Source organism: Odocoileus virginianus, chromosome 33 (assembly GCF_023699985.2).
Source record: "Odocoileus virginianus isolate 20LAN1187 ecotype Illinois chromosome 33, Ovbor_1.2, whole genome shotgun sequence".
NCBI classification, from domain to species: domain Eukaryota; kingdom Metazoa; phylum Chordata; class Mammalia; order Artiodactyla; family Cervidae; genus Odocoileus; species Odocoileus virginianus.
In genome coordinates, this window is record NC_069706.1 from 18,137,985 (window position 1) to 18,161,582 (window position 23,598).

Genomic DNA, 23,598 nt, shown 5'->3' on the forward strand with positions numbered 1-23,598 from the left:
AATCTAGCTTAAATCTCCTCTATAAGCTTCATGACAGGCTCACTTACCGGTAGGGTTTTTTCAATCAGGGCTTGGGAAACCTCCTTGGTCCAAAAGATGGAGGAGACACAGATAACCACCTGGCCAGGCCACTGCAAGACCCACTGATTACGCGGGACCTGGGAAAGTGCAGGAGGGCAGTTTGCAGGGTCAGTTCATCTTGTGTGATTTAAACTGACTTTCTAAAACATCCACCACGATCTTATCCCCTCAACAAAACCAAAAGTCATCCCCAGCCTCAAAGGTTACATATAAGTCATAACATTTCTGGGATTATTGATTTATGTCTTCTTCCCTCAATTTTATAAAAAAAGAAAAAGATCCTCACCAACAATTTCATTAATTCCATCACCTACAAATTGGCACTTGCCATCTACATCTACAAGGATTAATTAGGAGCTGCAGCAGCTGCTGACCTTCAACACCCCCGAAAGGAGCTCAGGGTGGAGATCAGGAATAAGTCACTCTATGCTCTGGGAAAAACTGGCAGAATAGGTCTTTAGATAGATATTTTCATAAGATGATTTTATGAGCCCAATTCTTGCAAATCCTCTTATCTAGAAAAACACTAAAATCCTTCATGGTGGTATCTGCTCCTTGTGATTAGCAGTAACCTTCATGAGACTAGAAAAAAACCTTCTGTAAATAACGTGCTTGATTGCGCATACTCCCCCTTCACCAAAATCACATATACACTGACCTTCCCTCCTTTACCTCCTTGGAGCAGTTTCTCAGAGGTGTCTGAAATGTCGTCTTCTGGCTATAGTCCTCATTTTGCCCCTAATAAAACTTAGCTCACAACTCTCACAGTAACAGAGATAGACTACAGGGACAAAGTAGGTGATTAAACAGTTAATCCCACTAGGGGATTGTAAGTAGGATAAATATGGGAGACCCCTGTAAGTTAATGACTGTGCAAGAAAGCAGGTTTGCTTCACTACAAGACAAAGCAGCTTGTTTAGCAACAAAACCATGCAACAGAAGCATAAGACAGGCCCCCAAACAATAAAACAATGGGGGCATGAGAGCCACATCTTTCCCAGTGAACTAGTACGTTAGCGACCCCTAGGCCATGCTCTCTGCATGCATAAAAAACAATTTGTGGGGCTAGCTTGGTCACGTAGGGACAAGAAAACTCCCCTGCCCAACTTGAAGGAGAAGCTCATGATGGAAGCACAATGTCTACTTGAAAAAGACAAAGAAATTCTTCCCTTACCCACTTTTTCTTTGATTATGACACTAGCGCTGTAGGTTCCTGGGGCATGGTATCCTCTTGCCCACCCACTTGTAAGCCTCACAAGCATCTTATTCTAATAAATCACTTTTTATCTATCACTTTGCTTCTTGCTGAGTTTTTTTCCTATGCTGAGATAGAAAGGACTATAGAAATGGAGCTCTTTAAATGAGAGTTGAACCATAAAGAAGGCTGAAAAAAAAAAAAAAAAAAAGAAATGGAGCTCTTTTCAATGTGCATCTTTTTCAATCAATAACTTTTTATTTTTAATGCTCCCATCTAGGGAGTTTACATAGTTATAATCAAGGTGTTGTTCAAAAAGTATTTATATAACTACTCTTTTTGATAGCTACATAATATTGCAATACTGCCCCACAATTTTCATAGCCATGACATCCCCCAACTTTTTTAAACTTCTCTGTAGATAAATAGAACTTATCCACAGATAGGCAAGTTATGGCTTGAGAGCCATGTCTGAAGTTAGGTTGTAACACAGTCAGGCCATTGTTGAACCTATCATCTAAGCATGCTTTTGCACTACAAAGGCAAGGATAAATAGTTGTGACTGGTGTATACTGCAGAGTGAAAATCATTTGCCATCTGGCCCTTTACAGAAAAAACTTGTCTGGCTATAGATGCAACTGCATGAAATAACTTCATGCAGGTAGCCATTTTTCTTTAACTTAATTTTTGATTTATAATGTATCAGGGGACAAAGGACTTGGTTTTGCATTTACAATACAAATACTACTGAGAGAGGCAACAGTGTCAGTCCTGGGTACATCAGTGGGAAGGTGTTAATTGAATATTTCTTTCTTTAATGGAAAAAGTCCTGGGGGTAGGGGTGGGGGCCTCAAAGTGAGAAACACTTAAAATAGAGGAGACTAAAGATCTAGTCAACTTTTTCACTCTCCTCTGTCAACTTTCATCAAGAGGCTCTTTAGTTCTTCTTCGCTTTCTGCCATAAGGGTTCACGGGGTTCTCAAGGCAAGAATAATGAAGTGGTTTACCATTTCCTTCTCCAGTGGACCATGTTTTGTCAGAAATCTCCACTGTGACCCATCCGTCTTGGGTGGCCCTATGGCATGGCTCATAGTTTCATTGTTAGACAAGGCTATGTTCTGTGTGATCCGTTTGATTAGTTTTCTGTGATTGTGGTTTTCATTCTGTCTGCCCTCTGATGGATAAGGATAAGAGGCTTACAGAAGGTTCCTGCTGGGAGGCTCCTTGGAAGAAGAGCTATGACCAACCTAGACACAATCTAAAAAGCAGAGACATTCCTTTGCCAACAAAGGTCCATCTAGTCAAAGCTATGGTTTTTCCAGTAGTCATGTATGGATATGAGAGTTGGACTATAAAGAAAGCTGAGCACTGAAGAATTAATGCTTTTGAACTGTGCTGTTAGAGAAGACTCTTGAGAGTCCCTTGGACTGCAAGGAAATCAAACCACTAAATCCTGAAGGAAATCACTCCTAAATATTCATTGGAAGGACTGATACTGAAGTTGAAGCTCCAACACTTTGGCCATCTGATATGAAGAACTGACTCACTAGAAAAGACCCTGATACTGGGTGAGATTGAAGGAAGGAGGAGAAGGGGATGACAGAAGGTGAGATGGTTGGATGGCATCACCGACTGGATGGACATGAGTTTGAGCAAGCTCCAGGAGTTGGTGATGGACAGGGAAGCCTGCATTCTGCAGTCCATGGGATCGTGAAGAGTTGGACACAGCTGAGCAACTGGACTGAAAGATCTAGTCTGCCAACATTAAACTTAAGAGTAATTGTGACAGGTTCTTTTCCCTTATGCCTTCTGTTCTACAAGTCACCTAAAGTTTTGGGAGCTAAATGAGTTGTGCCCTTTGGAGTGTCAACTACAAATTGCCACTTGCCATCTACCTCTATATGGATTAAATCATGTGCTGCTGCAGTTGCTGATTTTCAACATCCCCTAAAAGGAGTTCAGGGTGGAGAGCAGAAATGAGGCACTCTGTGCTCTGAGAAAAACTTGCAGCACAGGTTTTCAGACAGACATTTTCAGAGGCCATTTTTATTAGTTCAATTCTTATATCTCCTTACATCTAGAAAAGCACTAATACCCTTCACGGTGACGAGTGCTCCTTGTGACTAGCAGAAACCTGAAAAATATGTTCGATTGCATGTATTCCCCCTTCACCAAAATTACATGTATATTGCCCTGCTCCCTACCTCTATGGAGCAATTTCTCAGAGCTATCTGAAGTGTTGTTTCCCAGACTATAGTCTTCTTCTTGTTCAAATAAAACTTAACTTGCAATTTTCACATTATGCAATTTTTTAAAGTAAACAGGGCATGTGTAATGTTAATGAAAAACCTAAGGGAGGGGATGCCTAATTGGGAAGGGGCTCTAAATAAACCTCTTGCCATCAATTATTTTCACAGAAAGGACTGGCCCACAGCAATCAAAGGGTTCTGGCTCATAGGATATACTGGTATGGGCTACTTATAACTGTAAACCTTTCATGTTCAGAACTATATATACTGTCCCAGGATTTATAGGGGAAAAAAAAAAAGAGGCACAGAGGGGTCAGGTGTTACTTATCAGGAGAGGGATGGGTTTTAGTGGAAGACAGGCTTCCATTTAACCTTGTCCCCCAAATTTTTCTTGGTGTACCAACACCCTGGCATGTGTATTTCAGTTTTCATTTACCTGGACATATGCTTCAATCCCAAGTTTAATAACTTCCTGCATACTGGCGAGCATCATCTGTTCCACCTGCTGGAGCCATTTTTCCACCATGCCCTGCAGGTTGAGACAGACAGAGAGGCAGTGACAGTTAACCAAGCCTGGTGGAAGGGACCATGGGCAGAAGCCAGCTTTCTCTCAGCAAAGGGCTGGAGGGAGGCCAAAGGTTTTACACCTTCAAGCCAATATTCTTTAACTATTGGCTACACTTATTTACTGTATTCTCAGAAGTGTATGTTTCAAAAAAGGGACAATAGAGACTTTTTAACACACATTTCTTGCACATTTTCTGAAAGACAACTTCTTAGGAGACAACTGACACATTTATACTTCAGACTGAGAAATAAGATATTGCCTGTCACGTCACTAAACAAAAGAAGTTGCAGCCACTAGCAATTGCAGCCACCCCGTGTCCCCTGAAGGTGAGTCCTGAGGCAACTCAGGAAGGAGGCAGAGAATACCTGCCTATAAGCTGCAGTCACCTCCAAGGGTGCAGCTTGAGGAAACTCAGGATGTGAAAACACAGGATACTGGCCCCAGACAGCTGAGGTGGATATCAAAGGATTGATTTCAGTGAGCACAGACTCTTGCATCTTCTCATACATAGAAAAGCACTAAATTCCTTAACTTGTGATATCTGGTTTTCTTTCATTAACAATAATCTTTTGACATTCAGAAGTTGCAAAACTCCTAAATCTCTTGGCTCCCCTCCAACCTCCAGCAGTTTTCTCAGGCTTACTTGAGATGCTGTCTCCCTAACTTGACATCCTGAGAATGTACGGTGAATAAAACAGAACTCAACTTTTAGGTGGTACATTTTTCTTAGTTGACAAGTTCATAAAATAAATTGTTCATTTCTAATTGAACAGTTTTAATTCTTGCATTATTCCAGCAGTCCTCAAACTTTGCTGAGCACTGGAATCATCTGGAGTTCTTTAAAAATTATGGATTCCTGAACCCCACTCCCAGACATTCTGATTTGATTGGTATGGGACGCAACCAGGGCATATGGATTTTTTTAAATCTCTACAAGTAATTAGAATGCGCAGCATATTATTCAGTGTTAGAATTTCAAGTAACTCTACCTGCTGACTTCAAGTGCTTGGAAGCTAGCTGGTGTTTGGTTCTAAGGTGTGATTCCTAGTTGCTGAAACTTAAATGTGTGGGTGGCAAAAATGGTCTACCAAGCAAGGCCAAGAATGCTAGTCTATTTCTACTGTGAGGTGCTGTCAAGTTCAGCAAGAGTGGAAGTAACTTACATTTTACTCGTTATATAAGGGCATATGTATAAAAAATGTGAGTTAAATGGCATTAAATCCATGATGTATTATTGACCTTTAAAAACACCTGCCCCTACTGAACAGTTTATTGATCTGACTGGATCTCTTTGAATTTGGATCTGCTCATGGGGATTTAAACAGTATTAGTTGTTTGGATCTGGCTCCTGCTGCTGTCTCCACATCAAGTTTTGTTGAAATGTTTCCACAAATTTAGGGTGCCATGTGACTTGCAGTATTATCTCCATCTTAGAGATGAACAAGCAGACCCAGAAAGATTAGTTCCCCAAAGTCTGCTGTGCTGTGTGCTTAGTCACTCAGTCAAGTCTGACTCTGCGACCCATTGGCCTGTAGCCCGCCAGGCTCCTCTGCCCAGGGGATTTTTCAGGCAAGAATACTGGATTGGTTGCCATTTCCTTCTCCAGAGGATCTTCCTGATCCAGGGATCGAACCCACATCTCCTGTGTCTCTTGTATTGCTGGCAGATTCATTATCTGCTGAACCATCAGGGAAGCCCCAAAGTTACCCCATCATCAAGCTGTGGGATCTAAATGTTCCACACTCAGTCTGAAACCAGAGTCTAAATACTTAACCAACATACAATCTGCTTCTCTCTGTTTTGCTGTTATAAAGAAAAGAAATAAAAAATGGGTAAATGGAATTACTTTGGCTTGAACTGGGTAGATTTTCTGTTTGAATGGAACGATTTCTTTTTCTGAGCTGATCATGCCCACAATCTCCAGACTGTCTGTAAACTCCAGCTTGGCAATTCCTTCAAAGCACTTCTTCAAGTGTGGCTGCACCCGGAGAGGGTCCTTTGTCTCTGACAATATCTCCAGCAGCTCATCATTTGATAGGAAGAAGAACCTATTTCAAAGCAAAGCAAGATGGCCACTGGAATCTCTTCTAAGAGCTTCCCAACAAATTCCCAACAAAAATGATACTCCCCAACAGGAAGATGACACTCTAGTGAACACCAGCTACTTCTAGGGCCTTATCCAAGGCCAACTCCCCCTCACCATTTTTCATCTAGGGCATAGAGACTGGAGACCGTTTTGACTCAGAGCAAAAAAAAAAAAAGATGAAAACTGGTATATGTGGGTTTTATATGGCTGTGTGTGAGGAGTTGATATCAGTTGAAAGACATCTCAACAGAGAAGTGGTTCTTAACCTTGTCTACAGTTTAGAATCATCTACAGAGCTTAGGGAAAAAAAAGTTTCAATGTCAAGGCTCCACTGCCCAGAGATTCCAATACTGATCTGGGATCTTATATTTTTAAAAATCCCTGCTGATTCTAATGTGCAATCAGTGTTGAGAACTACTAGGCAGGAGGATAGAAAACTTCCTTATCTTTCCTTATTAGAGAATGTTACAGGTGGAAAATAAGTGCACATTAATAATGAGCCTATTTATGTGCAGAGGGCTTTATCATGTTTTATATTAGAGATAATAAGATAGCCTCACTCTCTTGCTTAGACCTTAAAGGCAGGGACAGCAAACTTTCAGAAAATGTGCTAGGGATAAACCTCTACAGTAACCACTAGGTTTTAAATTCAGTAATGGAAAGGTCATATAATGACAGTTTTCACTGTATGTATTATTGTTCAGTTGCTACGTCATGTCCAACCCTTTGTGACCCCATGGGCTGCAGCATACCAGGCTTTTCTGTCCTTCACTATCTACAAAAAGGCCACAATATTTGTAACTTCTTTGTTCAAGAGGTGAAGTCTGTTTTCACATCTCTTGAAACTTGGCTGGCTGAGTCCTGCTTTGGCCAATAGATTTTGGAAGATGTGAATTTGCACTAGTTTCAAGCTTAGACATCAAGAGGTTTCAACTCTTGAAGTTTCAACTCTTGCCGCTCATGGGAACACTGCAACCATCACCATATGAATAAACCCAGGCTAGCCTTCTGGAGGTTGAAAGACATTTGGCCCAATTATCCTTGCTGCCCTGGCCAACAGGAAGCTAACTACCAGACAAATGATTGAGGCCATGGACTGCCAGTTGACTGTGGTCAATATGAGTGAGCCCTGATGAGGCCAGAGGAACTACCCAGCTGAGCTCTACCTAGTTTTCCAACACACAGAATTGTGAGCTCAGTAAACAGTTGCTGTTTTAAACTTCTAAGTTTGGAGGTGCTTGTTACACAGCAAAGCAAATTAACACACTGTAACTGTAATATTGAATGGATAATTGAATTGATTGAAGTCGCTCAGTCATGTCCAACTCTTTGCAACCCCATGGACTAGAGCCTACGAGGCTCCTTGGTCCATGGGATTTTCCAGGCAAGAGTACTGGAGTGGGTTGCCATTTCCTTCTCCAGGGGATCTTCCTGACCCAGGGATCGAACCTAGATCTCCTACATTGTAGGCAGATGCTTTACCGTCTGAGCTACCAGGAAAGCCCCTGAATGGATGGGAATAACTCAATAATTATTTGTTGGCTGGTTGACTAACTGTTATCTAATTAGGATGCCAATTTCTCCCACTCCCAAGTGAAATTCAAATAAGTGATCTCTATGAATTCATCATGTGTGATAATGAATAAGACTCATTGGCCATAAGAGTAATAATTAGTATATTTGTATAATTTAAAACTAAAAATATTATTTAGCACTCTGTATTTTCAAGATAAAATTCATTTAAAACATGTGACTATCAAGGACATTTTCAAAGTCTTTTCTGAGAGTGCTTACTTTTATTCCATAAAAATACACAAAGAAATACTGATACTTTGTGTATGTAGTTAATTAACTTAGGGAGAAGATGAAGCTCAGAGAATTTAAATAACTGAATGTCTTATCCAGACTACTTGAATTTGTCCATTTACCAGTCTTATGCTTTTCAGCAATTTTTGTTTCGTCATTTGTAAAATTGATATAAAAACAATGTTAGCAACTTCACAGGATTATTGTAAGGGCTACATCAGGTAATATGTGTAAGCACTTAAAGTGGTGACGAAGCATATGGTAAATACTGTATTAATGTTGGCTATTATTCATATTTTTATTAGGAAAAACATTAGTAGGTATATGATTGGAAGCTCGTATTTCAGAGGTTTCCTCTTAACAAAGTTTTGTGCTTCCAAGTCAAGGTTTTTTTCACTATCTGTGCTATATTTGTGTTATTCAACACTAAAGCCCTTAGCCAAATGTGGCTATTTACCTTCAAAAAATTAATACTAAATAAACTAAAATTTTACTGTCTAAGTTACACTAGCCACATTTCAAGTGCTGGATAGCCATATGTGGCTAATGACTCAAACTGAGGTCTGCTTAACTCCAAAGTCCAGGCTTTTGAGTACTATATCCCCCTAGTTGGGTGTATGACCATAACAGCTCCACTGGTATCCATTCAAAAGTGAAGTCGCTCAGTCATGTTCAACTCTTTGCGACCCCATGGACTGTAGTCCACCAGGTTCCTCCATCCATGAAATTTTCTATCCAAGACTACTGGAGTGGGTTGCCATTTCCTTCTCCAGGGGATCTTCCCAACCTGGGGATCGAACCCAGGTCTCCCACATTGCAGGCAGATGCTTTACCATCTGAGACACCAGGGAATCCTGGTGTCCATTCAACCTCACTTTAAATAGTGACTATGAAGACATGCCTTACCCCTGAGAGCTGTCTCCTGGGGAATGGACAACCTCTAGAGAATATGAAATAGATGTGTGTGTGTGCTTAGTCACTCAGTTGTATCCAACTCTTTGCGACACTGTGGATGGTAGCCAGGCAGGTTCCTCTGTCCATGGGAATTCTCCAGGCAAGAATACTGAAGTGAGTTGCCATGCCCTCCTCCAGGAGATCTTCCCAACCCAGAGATTGAACCCAGGTCTCCACACTGCAGGTGGATTCTTTACCTACTGAGCCATCAAAGAAGCTCATGGAATAGATGAGTAGAAGCCAACTCTCAGTATAAAAAGAATGTAATTCTACCAATATATGGGTCAAGAGGGCAAATTCAAACAAGAGAATATTAGATACCTGGGGAAAAATAGTCTCTTCTTCTCCAAGTAATCATTCAGCCCTTTCTGGATGTCCTCCAACAGAAGGTTGGCTTCTTGAAGTCTCTCAGCCATCCGTGGCTGGTCCGCTGCCATCAGAACCCTGGTATCTTTCACCTGGGTTCCATAAAAAGGTGATAATTATCAAGGGGTTCCCAGATTCTGAGACTGATTACTGTAATGAGTGTACTAGTGCATCAATTAATGACCCTCCTAGCCTAATCACCTCCTAATCCCACAAGGGTGACCGCTTGCAACAATACCCTTTTGCTCTGGTCATGACTAAATGGGGTGGGGTTGAGCACCTAAAAGCAACAAAGACAATTATATTTTTATTACTGGGGTTGTGGAATTCAGACCATGATATTCTATACTAGTCTGCTCTGGCCCCTTGAACATTTGTTAAATAACTGAGTAACTGAATATAGCGAATTATTTGAATTCTAAAATTATTCTTGATTTATAAGTTTTATTACATTATCCTGTAACAAATAAAGTCTTATATCTCATGAGGAATGGGAGCGAAATTATCCAAATTTTAACAGTTAACTCTACGAAGTCGGGACTTCAAAAGGTCACTAATTTTAATATTTCCTATTCCCATGTTTGAATTTTTAATAACAAACAACCAGAAATTTAAAAATTATAAAGATAATGAATTTGCAAAAATCAGCTTAGGTAAAACCCAGTTTACTTCTAGATTTCAAGGGACATGGTAGGATTGTATAATGAGGAACATCTACATGGCATCCCACATTCCCGATGGTGAGATGTGCTAGGGAGTGAAAACTCACAGCTTGGGACATAAGTGATTTCCAGTAATTATCAACGATGGCAAATTTTCTGCCCTCTTCTGGCATCTGGGCTATGATGTCCTCTGAACTGAAGATTGGTTCCAGGTACAGCCAAGTGACTTGGCACTTTAACCAGGCATCCAAAATTTCCTGCACACGAACTAGCTTTTCTTCCCATTTCTGCAAATTTAGCATTTCACATCGGAATCATTAACACGCCACTATGCATCACAGACCCACTGGTTAAACAAATGGATGCATTCATTAACTTATTCAGTCATTCATTTGTTCCACAAATACTTACTGAGTGACCCCTATGTCCTGGTCACTCTTCTAGGCAAAGTGGATACAGCAATGAAAGAGAAAACAAGATTCCTTATCCTTACAGAGTTCCTAGTGGAATAATCACAACAACAACAATGCTGCTAATTAACTGAAAGCATCAGCTCTGCTACAAGCTTGTTAAAAAATTTACACTGGAAAGCATCCTGAAAGAGATAGTTAAAAAGTTAAGGTTCACCTTAACTTTTTAAGGAATAATTTTAAAAAACAGGAATAATAAAAAGAATAATAAAAAAAACAAGGAATAATTTTTTATAAAGTCTAAAAAGGAATAATAATAATAAAAAAAGCATAAAAAGGAATTAAAAAAATTCCGATTTTCAGGGTCATCTTAAAAAACAACAACGATAATAGTTTTAAGGCTTACTCTGTGCCAAATGATGATCCAAGGGCTTTATGTATGTGAAAACCAATTTAATCCAACAGACTCATGAAGGAGACGTTATTATAAAACTTCCTTTACAGATGCAGAAACTGACATATTCAAGTAACTGGTCCAAAGTCACACAATCAATAAGGGACAGAGTCAGAATTTGAACACAGACAGTTTGACTCGAGGCTATGTCCTTAGCCTATTCCACTTCTATAAACAGTGATCAAGGAGGCTAACCTCCAGTGGTGTACATTCTAGATTTCAAAAACCGATAAGATACCTTCCAAAAGTATTTTTGTTTGGTGCACTCAAAACACTTATCTTCTCTTTTAGCAGACTGTTGCAAAAGCTAAGACTGCCAGAATGTTACAAAGGCTTACTTGGTTATTGCTTTCAGTCTTTATAAGCTTCCCTGGTGGCTTACTTGGTAAAGAGTCTGCCTACAACGTGGGAGACCCAGGTTCAATCCCTGGGTGGGGAATATTCCCACTCCAGTATTCTTGCCTAGAAAACTCCATGGACAGAGGAGCCTGGTTGGGCTACAGCCCATGGGATCACGAGTCGGACACGATTGAGTGACTAACACTTTCAGTCTTTTGTTGTTGCTGCTTTTTATCAAGAGAAAGTGGGTTTTCTTTTTAATTGAACTTAAAAATCTTTTAGGACTTCCTTGCAGTCCAGTGGTTAAGACTCCATGCTTCCACTACAGGCGGCATGGGTTAGATCCCTGGTTGGGGAGCTAACATTCTACATGCCTTGTGGTATGGTCAAAAAGTAAAAACAAAACAAAAACGTTCGGCTCCTCCAAGAAACCCAGAGCTAATGGGCCATCACAAAACATTCAATCTCATTTCCTCTTACCCGGCATTCAGTTTCTATTGGTTTGACAAATGGAGAGCCACACATGGTCTGGGTTTTTATCACGTGATCATCAAGTAATAGTTGAATGTCATCAACTGCACACAAGATGCTTGTATCCTGCAAATAAAAATGACCCACCCTGTTAAAATCACAAGACCTCTTTCCCACAACTTTTCATACTGATCCCCAAAGGACTCACAGCTCACATCTCCACCTCTCTGGGACACAATGTCTTATAGGAGAGACAGTTTTCTATTTTCTACTTTGAAAATATTCTTAAAGACTTTTCTACCTCCTTTGCAGAAATCAAATATGGTCCAAAATTAGATATGCAACTAGTATCAGCTGTCTGGGGGAGAAAAAGTTCTGTCCTCTTCTCTGTGTTTCTGATTTTATTTTACTTGTTTTCCTGGCTCCCTCAGGTAGAATCAACTGCTAATCTGCTTAGATTAGGTTTGATTCCCAAACCATGTGCCCCAGGGCACTACAGCAAACAACTTCAGTTATTTTCAATAAAATACAAATATTCTCTTTTAATTTATATGTACTTTTTTCCAGTTATTAAGTTGATGGGCCACAAATATTTAAGTTGTCTGAACTCAGTTACCTCATAAGCAAAGCTGTTAAGTATTTCTTTTGGACTGGGGAAGGGAATCATTTTAAAAGTACTCAGATACCAACAACACCATGAACCAAGAAAGTTTGGGAACCTCTGACTAAATAATTATTTGGCATATTTTACTAGTAGTTAGGGTCACTATGTCTTAAAAGTTAGCCCTTGTACATGGACTTTTCTTCTTGGGCCATGTGGCAAGCAAGCTGATAGGGGCTGTTCCCCTGTGGTAGGTCTGGTCTTTCTTACTCTGTTTTCACTTCCTTCAGGCTTACATCTGGGTGGTTAATTTGGAGCTAGAATATATTCTCAGATCCACCTTTTACCAGTAGCTCTGTAGTGGGAGGTGCATCCAGCTATTTAATAAAGTGGTACCATGATTCTCATTTTGCTGTTGACCATTGTCTATATTCAATCAAAAAACTCTGAAGACTGGCCAGAAGTAACTGAGCTGTTGTCAGGTTCCTCAACTTAACTCCTCAACTCAGCCCAAAAGCCTCTATCTAATCCAATCAGATCACAACACCTTTTGGCCTGGTCTTGCTGGGAGAGGCCCCCAGTTCTCCTCCCTTCCATTGACTTGTCTACATTTGCTCATCAAGTGAAATCAAGGCATTGAGAGAAAGAGGAAAAGAAGTCACAAAGGATGACATGCAGCCTGGAGAGGGGGAAGTATGAGAGCCTTTAGGGTTTTAGTTCTCAACCCACACTGCACTTTAGAAAAGTCAGGGGTGCCTTAAAAATACAGAATCCCAGGCCAGAGTGATGCTGTGATTTATAGTAAGGCAGATATTTGGCCTCTGTCCCTGTTGTTGGCACAGCTCCTGAAACCCTTGGAATTTCCTAAGGGATGACAGAGATTTTGTTTTCTTAATGAGGTGGCTTTTGTACCACATCTAAGGTGAGGAGTTGGTTGTCAGGAGAGTCAGCCCTGTGATGAGAGGGTTGGAACTTTTAGTCCACCAACTTGTCTCCTGGCAGGGGAATGGGGATGGAGACTGAGTTCAATTACCAATGGCCAATGATTTAGTCAATTATGCCAAAGTAATGAAGCCTTTATAAAAACTCAAAAGGAGAGGGGTCAGAGAGCTTCTGAGTTGATGAACATGAGATTTGGGTGAGTGGCATGCTCAGAAAGAGCACAGAAGTGCCACACCACTTCCCCCTACCTTGCCCAAGTTATTCCATCTAGCTGTTTCTGGGTCCTATATCCTTTTATAATAATCCAGTAAACTATTAAGTAAACTATCTCTGAGTTCTAACAAATTAAATGAACCCAAGGAGGGACCTCCAATCTATAGCTGGTCGGTCAGAAGCACGATAACCTGGGCTTGAGACTGGCATCTGAAGTCGGGGGTGAGGGGAATTGACACTCTTGTAGTCTTAACCTATGGAATCTCTGGGTAGATAGTGTCTACTTACAATTGAATTGAATTGTAAGGCACCCAGCTGGTGTCACATACTGCATGGTAGTGTGGGAACCCTCCCCAGCCACTCCCAACACACGCACATTGGAATTGAGTGACCAGAAAGAGTATCAGGGTTGAGAAGCACTGCTTAAAGAGCTGATGGCCTGCAGTATATGAGGTTTCTGCCTGTTGCCTCACCTAAACAGCAAGCCCTCCTTCCCATGGCTCACCCCAGGAGCAAGCCAGCCTCTGAAGATGGCTGAGCAAACCCTTCAGGTTTATGCACTCTATGAACTTACATATTTTCTAGAAGTGCCAGTGAAAAGAAAGTGTACAGCTTTGCTCTTCAAAATGTGGTCCAGAGACCACAGCTTCAGTATTACTTGGGAATTACTTGGCCTGCTGGAATTGCAGAACCTCGGGACCCAGCTTAAACTTGCTGGATCAGAACCTGCACTTTAGAAAGATTCTCAGGTGATTCCTGCACTTAAATAACACTTGAGCATGGCTGACCACTGTCTACCTCAGTTATATTTCTGAGGGAACTGGGGTGCCTTCCCTGGGAGATGCTAATTCAGGAGGCTGTTGAGCTCCTTTTCAACAGAAAGCTTGTTGCTCTGAATTAAAAGGTCTTTCTCACTTGAAAATGCATCCCTCCATGGTGTCTGGAATGATGGCTGACTGGCACAGGAAGGCAGACAGGAGAAACAATCTAATGCAACAGCATAGTGGTTATAGACAACAATACTGTATTAAAAACTTCAAAGCCGCTAAGACTAGACCTTAATTATCCTACCACAAAAAGGAAAGGATAGGCATGTGACATGATAGGGGTGTTAATGGTAATCATATTGGATGGTAATCAGTGCAATATGTAAAAGTATTAAATCAACACATTGTATACTTTAAACTTACAAGTGTTATATGTCAATTATGTATCAATAAAAAATTTTAAGACAGATTAGAGATTCTTCTTCCTTGAATTCTCTTGCAATTTTGAAATGAATCCCTTCTGTAATTTACTACATAATAAATGGGCTGCTCTCAGGGGGCTGAACTGTTGGACTGAGACTCACAGTGTCCCTGTACTTCACAAAGTTGAACGTCATGTTAACCCAGTCTAACTTCATTTTCTCCAAGTTTTTCTCCAGGGAGTACTCCTTACTGGCAGCTGCACCGATGGGCTCCAGTCTAAAGAGAAGACAGAGTGGTAGTAACATCAACAGAGGAGGCATCAAAAATACATCAAAGGAGGAATTTCAAGCTCAGCCATTAGAGAAATTTAAAAAGCCTTTCATTTTAACAAAAAGTTTACCATCCTACTTGAATATTTACCAGTTATCTCCAATGTTTTGCAGGGTGTCTTTGCTCTCAGCACTATTGACTTTTGGGGCTATATTAAAGGCTGAATTGTATCTCTCCAAAAGTCATATTGAAGTCTTAACCTCCAGTACCTTATAATGTGAGTTATCCCATTTGGACATAAATAGTTCTTTGTGTGCTAAGTCACTTCAGTTGTGTCTGACTCTGTGTGACCCTATGGACTGCAGCCTGCCAGGCTCCTCTGTCCATGGGATTCTCCAGGCAAGGATACTGGAGTGGGTTGCCATGCCCTCCTCTAGGAAATCCTCCTGACCAGGGACTGAACCCACGTCTCTTATGTCTTCTGCATTGGCAGGTGGGTTCTTTACCACTAGTGCCACCTGGGAAGCCCAAATAAGTCTTTAAAGATGTAGTTAAATTAAAATAAGGTCATTAAGGTGGGTCCAATCCAATATGACTGGTATCATTTTTTAAAAAATTATTTATTTAGCTGGGTCAGGTCTTTAGTTGTGGCATGTTGGATCTTAGTTCTCCAACCACGGATTGAACCTGGGTCTTTTGCACTGGGAGTACGAAGTGTTAGCCACTGGACCAATGACTGGTATCTTTATTAGAAGAGGAGATTAAGATATATACATAGAGGGAAGATCATGTGAGGACACAGGGAGAAGGCAGTCATTTGCAAGTCAAGGAGAGAGACCTTAGAAGAAACCAAATCCCAGTCCCTAGTCCCTATCCCCTGCCCCCCAACCTCCGCACCAAAAAAAAAAAAAAAAATCCCTTTGATCTTAGACTTCAAACCTACAATTGTGAGAAAGTACACTTGTGTTGTTTAAGCCAATCGGACTATGGTATTTGTTATAGCAGCACTAGAGAACTAATACAGGGAGATAATTCTTTGTTGTAAGTGCCTGTCCGGTGCGCTGCAGGCTGTTTAGTAGCATCCTTGGCCTCAACCCACTAGATACCAGTAGCTGACTGCCCTAGCCCTCATCCCTAGCCAGTTGCAGCAACCAAAAATGTCTCCAGGTATTGCCAAGTATCCCCTGGGGGTGGGTATCCCCAGTTGAGAACCACTACTTTAAGCATTAAAACAAGACCTTTATCCCATTGTCATTTACTCCTTATTATTCCTATTTACTTCATAATTATTGGGCTTCCCCAGTGGTACTAGTGGTAAAGAACGTGCCTGCCAGTGAAGGAGACTTAAGAGATGCAGGTTCGATTTATTATTGACTTCTTATTCAGATCTTAGAACTTCTGTTAATTTATACAATGGCTTTGCCTCCACTTTCTGTCCATACTTTTTAAAAACATATCTGCTATTTTCCTGATGCATTGGGCCCGTCCATGGAACAGCCCCTCTGTTCCATAGAAAGAGGGACATAGTGAGAGAAGGAGAAGATAAATTCCTTTCTTCTTGTTTCTGCAGGAGAGCTAAATCCAGGTGTGACTGAAGAACTAGGAAACAAAGTTTTTGGAGGGAAAAGGAGGGATTATTCTTTCTGCTTCAGCACTGTCTTTCACTGTATCCATCTGGTCTTTACTTACACTTCAGCAAACTGAAGCCCAGAGGAAGCAAGTGACATGTCCAAAGCCACGTACACAGCTGCGGAGTGCCAGAACCAGGTCTAGATACCAGTTCCTCTGACTCCTAATCCAGTGTTTCTTCCTCCCCAACGATGTGCTTTCTGCCCTCTCTATCAGAGGAGCAATAGAATTGCTAACATGTGGTCAGCCAAACAGGGCAGCTGAAAACCCAAATTTAGCCTCATGTACGGAAGTAGAAGAGGCATGGATAATGCCAGATGAACACCTCAGCAGCACAGTCACCATCCTAAATGTGACCTTCTCAGGACACAACTAAAATGAGTGAGCATATAGAGAATAATAAAGGCAGGTGTCAACCCAGATGAGTATGGGACAAATAGGCTGGAAGTATGGCTGTGACCAAGTCACTTGACAGGCCTTCAGTCCCCATTTGCCCATATCAAGGGTTTTGGTGTAATTAAATAAGACAAAATGCTAGGAAATGTGCCTTATGACTTATGATTATGCAGATAATTGCAGGAAGGGATTAATAAGGTTGGCAGTCCATGAAGTATATCAAATTGACCTTATCCAAATGCACTGTTAGTCACTCAGTCATGTCTGACTCTTTGTGACCCAATTAACTGTAGCCTCCTCTGTTCATGGAATTCTTCAGGCAAGAATACTGGAGTGGGTAGCCATTCTTAACTCCAGGAGATCTTCCTGACTCAGAGATCAAATTTGGGTCTCCGGCAGTGCAGATTCTTAATACTGTCTGAGCCACAGTTAGGAAGCCCCCTAACTGTGGGCTGTGATAAAATTACCTTAACTACAGAGAGTGGGATATAGAGGGCACCACACTTCACTAATAGGTGGTAGCTGAGAACTTAGACATTAAGTCAGTTCAGGTTACATGCCTTATCTCATAAGCCTCACAATAACTCTTGATTACCTAGCTACTATTATTATTTCTATTTTACAGATAAGGAGACCAGGCACAGAGAGGTTAACAACTTGGCCAAGGCATTACCACTTCTGGATTTGTCACAAACGAGCATGTGTCAGGAAGTGTGGCAGTATGCTGTGTATTAGCTCAGTCTCTGTCTCCAGACGAGGGTTTATCTTTTCAGGCAGTAAAGAGAAACATTAAGGCTCTGAAGTCAAGCCTGGGCTCAGGTCTTGGTTCTTATGACCTCTGGATCGTTACTTAATGTCTCTAATCAATTCATTTTCTCATCTGTAAAACATGACTACAATTAGCTAGAATATTAGGTTGTTGTGATGGATAAGTTGGCTAATGCATATAAAATACTCAGTGCAGCATAATTGCTCTAGAGCTGCTATTTCTTGGGAACATCTTACTGGGGAAAATGAGGCCCTTTGATAAAATTACATGAACCTGGTAAAAATGCATGTGTCCAATCCCAAAGAAAGGCAATGCCAAAGAATGCTCAAACTACTGCACAATTGCACTCATTTCGCACGCTAGTAAAGTAATGCTCAAAATTCTCCATGCCAGGATTCAGCAATACGTGAACCATGAACTTCCAAATGTTCAAGCCGGTTTTAGAAAAGGCAGAGGAGCCAGAGATCAAATTGCCAATATCTGCTGGATCATCAAAAAGGCAAGAGAGTTTCAGAAAAACATCTATTTCTGCTTTATTAACTATGCCAAAGCCTTTCACTGTGTGGATCACAATAAACTGTCGAAAATTCTGAAGGAGATGGGAATACCAGACGATCTGACCTGCCTCTTGAGAAACCTGTATGCAGGTCAGCAAGCAACAGTTAGAACTGGATATCGAACAACAGACTGGTTCCAAATAGGAAAAGGAGTATGTCAAGGCTGTTTATTGTCACCCTGCTTATTTAACTTATATGCAGAGTACATCATAAGAAATGCTGGGCTGGAGTAAGCACAAGCTGGAATCAAGATTGCCAGGAGAAATATCAATAACCTCAGATATGCAGATGTCACAAACCTTATGGCAGAAAGTGAAGAGGAACTAAAAAGCCTCTTGATGAAAGTGAAAGAGGAGAGTGAAAAAGTGGCTTAAAGTTTAACATTCAGAAAACTAAGATCATGGCATCTGGTCCCATCATTTCATGGGAAATAGATGGGGAAACAGTGGAAATAGTGGCTGACTTTACTTTTCGGGGCTCTAAAATCACTGCAGAAGGTGATTGCAACCATGAAATTAAAAGACACTTACTCCTTGGAAGGAAAGTTATGATCAATCTAGACAGCATATTGAAAAGCAGAGACATTACTTTGTCCACAAAGGTCTGTCTAGTCAAGGCTATGGTTTTTCCAGTAGTCATGTATGGATGTGAGAGTTGGACTATAAAGAAAGGTGAGCACTGAAGAATTGATGCTTTTGAACTGTGGTGTTGGAGAAGACTCTTGAGTCCCTTGGACTGCAAGGAGATCTAACCAGTCCATCCTAAAGTTCATTGGAAGGACTGATGTTGAAGCTGAAACTCCAATACTTTGGCCACCTGATGCGAAGAGCTAACTCATTTGAAAAGACCCTGATGCTGGGAAAGATTAAGGGCAGAAGGAGAAGGGGATGACAGAGGATGAGATGATTGGATGGCATTACTGACTCAATGGACATGGGTTTGGGTGGACTCCGGCAATTGGTGATGGACAGGGAGGCCTGGCGTGCTGTGGTTCATGGGGTCGCAAAGAGTTGGACATGACTGAGCGACTAAACTGAACTGAACTGAACTTGTTATGATATTGCTTATATGTGGAATCTAAAACAATAATACAAATGAACTTATTTACAAAACAGAAACAGAGTCATAGATTTAGAAAACAATCTTATGATTACCAGAGGGAAAAGGAGATAAACTGGGAGATTGGGATATACACACTATTATATGTAAAATAACTAGTAAGAACCTACTGTATAGCACAGAAAACTCAATATTCTATAATTACCTATATGGGAAAAGTATGTAGAAGACAGTGGATGTATGTGTATGTATAACTGATTCACTTTGCTGAATCAGAAAGTACTACAGCAGAAAGTAACACAACATTGTAAATCAATTATTCTCCAATAAAAACATAAAAAACAAAGCATGTGTCTCTCTAGGCTTGCTCCTTACAAAGGGATAGTAGTGGTGGTATTGGGGACTTATCAGATCATTCGAGCGGCAGATAGATTTGGGGGCCTGGAAGGCCTTAGATTAGACTTGTTCTGACCCAGTCTGAAAGGAGGAGCTTTCAAATTCTAGCAAGCATCATTATTGCTAGAGCAGCACTGTCCATTTGAAATATAACGTGAGCCACATAAGTTATTTCAAAGTTTCTGGTACCCAATTTAACACAAGTTAAAAAGAAACTATTTTATTTAACTCAAGAAATCAAGATTGTCAAGAGAAATATCAATAATCTCAGATATGCAGATGAGACCACCTTAAAGGCAGAAAGTGAAGAGGAACTAAAAGCCTCTTGATGAAGGTGAAAGAGGAGAATGAAAAATCTGGCTTAAAACTCAACATTCAAAAAACTAAGATCATGGCATCCAGTCCCATCACTTCATGGCAAATAGATGGGGAAACAGTGGAAACAGTGACAGACTTTATTTTCATGGGCTCCAAAATCACTGTGGATGGTGACTCAGCCATGAAATTAAGAGACATTTGCTCCTTGGAAGAAAAGCTATGATGAACCTAGACAGTGATTTAAAAAGCAGAGACATAACTTTGCTGACAAAGGTCTGTCTAGTCAAAGCTAAGAGTTTTCCAATAGTCCTGTATGGATGTGAGAGTTGGACCACACAAAAGGCTGAGCATCACAGAATTGATGCTTTCGAGCTGTGGTGCTGGAGAAGACTCTGGAGGGTCCCTTGGACTGCAAGGAGATCAAACAAGTCAATCCTGAAGGAAATCAATCCTGAATATTCATTGGAAGGACTGATGCTAAAGCTGAAGCTCCAATACTTTGGTTACTTGATGCAATGAGCTGACTCATTGGAAAAGATCCTGATCCTGGAAAAGATGGCAGGCAAGAGAAGAAGTGGGTGACAGAGGATGAGATAGTTGGATGGCATCACTGACTCAATGGACATGGGTTTGAGCAAACTCTGGGAGACAGTGGAGGACAGGGAAGCCTGGCTTGCTGCAGTCCATGGGGCAGCAAAGAGTCAGACACGACTGAGCAACTGAACAACAACAATAAACCCCAAATATTATAATTTCAACACATAATCACTATTTAAAATAGGTATTTTGCTTTTTTTTTTCCTTAATAAATCTTTGGAGTCCAGCCTATATTTACACACTCAGTGCATCAAATTCAGAATAGCTACATTTCAAAGGATGAGAGGCCACATGTAGCAAGCTGCTCCCATACTGCACAGCGCTGACCTGGAAGATTTGTTAAAACACAGATTAAAAAAAAAAAAAAAAAAGCACAGATTGCAGTGCTTACCCCCTGAATTTCTGATTGAACAAACTGGGGTGGCGCCTGAGAATGTGCATTTCTAACAAGTTCACTGGTGACGCTGATGCAGCTGGACTGGGGTCACAGTCTGAGAACCATATGTGTTGAGTGAGCCCAAATCCAGTTGCATAACAGGGTCTTTAGTCTCAGGAACACATCACCCTGAAGGAAGTATGGAAAAACAAACAGGGTTCTGAGACTCTCTGGTCATAAAAACAGCAGTTCCAATAGTACAAATTCTCACATGCACACTCCAAGGGCATTTGGAGAAAGAGAGAAAGCAAGTGAAGAGATCTCTCATTTGACCATATTTCATTTGGCTCAGAAAGCCCCTCCTGTTTGTTGCTGTTGTTTGTTTAACAAGGAGAAAACTGAGGCCCAGAAAGGTTCTATGGTCTTGCCCAAAGTCTAGCTGGACTTGGAGCTCAGGTTCAAAGAACTCTTTAAAAAATTTTATTTTTGAAATAGAATCTCTAACTCAATGTTCTAGTCATAATCTGACATCAACTCTGCAACTGGAGGGACTTCCCTAGGTGGTCCAGTGGCTAAGACACTGCGCTTCCAATGCAAGGGGCTGGATTCAATGTCTGGTCAGGGAACTAGATCCCACATGATGCAACTAAGAGTGTGCATGCTGCAACTAAAGATCCCACATGCCACAACGAAGATCAAAGATCCTGCAACTAAGAACCTGTGCAGCCAAATAAATAAATATTAAACAAAAAACAGAAACTCCACAGTTGGAGAGGAAAGCTTCACCAGCTGCTAGTCAGCTGAAATAGAGGTTATCCTAACCAGCTGGAGATGAAAGCTTTACCAGCTGCTAGTCAGCTGAAATAGAGGTTATCCTAAACCAGAATGAGAAATATAGCCTGCTATATGGCCATTGAGTCACACAACTGTAGGAAATTATAGATAGCTTGACCAAAAAACTTTCTGAAAGGAGAAGTCTTACTTTTCAATGAATTTGCCAAATCCAAATTCCAGCATATTTGAGAGACAAGTTGTTTCAGTGGGCTTTATTTCATAGCCAACAATCTCACTGATCTGCAAAGAGAAAAAAACAAGTGTGTATTGCCCAACTTAGTGATGTTCAGTAGACTTCTTGTGATGACTGAAATGTTCTATAGCTGTGCTGCCTTGCGCAGGAGCCACCAGTCACATTCAGCTGGTGAGCCCCGAGATGGTGGCTAATGTGACTGAGGAATTGATTTTCCAATTTTATTTAATTTTACTCATTTATGTTTAAATAGCTGAGTGTAGCAAGTGGCTATCGAATTGGACGGTGCAGGTGTAAGGATCTGGGAGGCAGCCTAGGGCCCCGCCTGCATTGTGTCTTGTCTACTGGGGGTTGTTTTCCCACCAGAACTTGGCATAATGCAAACATGTGGGCACCTTACAGGTCCCACACTACCTAATTGTCCTCACAACTAGGTCTGGTTTTGGGCTCCCAGGCAGTGAACCAGGGCAAAATGTGATTCATGCTCAGAAGCTGCTGGATGTGCTGAAAAGGAGAAAGTCATGAGGACACGGGACGGGCAGATTCCCAAATTCTGTGATCTGAGGGTGCTGGGAAAGAGGAAAATCTTCCTTCCAACTCTGTGTACTAACTGATTGAAAATGTTAGCACTTGTTATGCCCATTCCTTTGTTGTAAATATTACCCAACTTATCTTTTAAGTGAAAATATCCCTGTGAACAGTCTTTGATGAAGTCTCTGATGGCCTTTGAACACTTTTATAGAGATTGAGAGATCTGGGCAGCATGAGGCTTATGTGTGCTCAAGAAGAACATGTGGGTTGGGGGAATGAAGCTCTGTAAAAAACTTAACCTATTGCCCAGTTTTGTATCTGTCCAGCTCCAGTAGGACTAAAAAATATCAGAGCAGGAAGGGATATGAAAGTTGCATCAGGTTCTGTCTTATTCAGCCCTGTGTCCCTGGGGCCTGGAATGTAGCATCAATAAGCACTTGTGGCGTGAAAGCATGAGTGATTCACGCAATACAAACAGCTTCCAATCTGGGTTCTGAGATCACCTGAAGGACCACTGAGGTAACGGAAATAACAAAAGCAATATTACTGAGGGCTTACTATGTGATAGGCACTGTTGTAAGAGCTTTATGTACTTCCTTCATTCACCCAATGTGAGGAAGGTACTAATACATTATTATTCCCATTTTACATAAAAGGAAACCGAGACAAAGAATTTAAGTATCTTGTTTATGACCATTTAGCTAATAGATCATAATAATAGATCAAACAGCCATTTCAGAATTGGGACTTGGATCTAATTCTGACGCCAAACCTCTCATCCATCATACATTAGTGTTTCCTATAGGTCTTCTAGGTATAGTTGTACAGATTATATACTGCATAACTCTAGCAAGTACAATTCAAACTGCAGGGCACAAAAAATAGCATGCCCTCAAAAACAAACTGCACAATTGTTTCTGGTGGCTCTGGGCTCTCATTTATTCTCTAATTCTGCAAGTATGACTTCAGAACATTACATTATCTCTAGGGTTAAATGACATAACTGTGTAAAGCACTTGGCATAGCACTTGGCCGATAAAAGACTCAGAGATTTGTAGTTTTATTTTAAACTGCTTTTGTTAATTA

General features: G+C 40.9%; 1 protein-coding gene across 6 annotated transcripts in view; it reads right to left on the bottom strand.

Moving 5' to 3' along the window:
• The window catches only part of DNAH3 (dynein axonemal heavy chain 3), a 236,481-nt gene that overhangs the window by 147,004 nt on the left and 65,879 nt on the right, over positions 1-23,598 (bottom strand). For all 6 annotated transcript variants that reach the window (XM_070460978.1, XM_070460977.1, XM_070460979.1 and 3 more), the window contains 8 exons: positions 21,937-22,028; positions 14,749-14,863; positions 11,651-11,767; positions 10,075-10,254; positions 9,261-9,397; positions 5,940-6,141; positions 3,962-4,054; positions 48-158 (listed from right to left, as the gene is read on the bottom strand). In XM_070460978.1, coding sequence (XP_070317079.1) covers positions 48-158; positions 3,962-4,054; positions 5,940-6,141; positions 9,261-9,397; positions 10,075-10,254; positions 11,651-11,767; positions 14,749-14,863; positions 21,937-22,028 — 1,047 coding nt within the window. The remainder of the gene's footprint in view (positions 1-47; positions 159-3,961; positions 4,055-5,939; positions 6,142-9,260; positions 9,398-10,074; positions 10,255-11,650; positions 11,768-14,748; positions 14,864-21,936; positions 22,029-23,598) is intronic.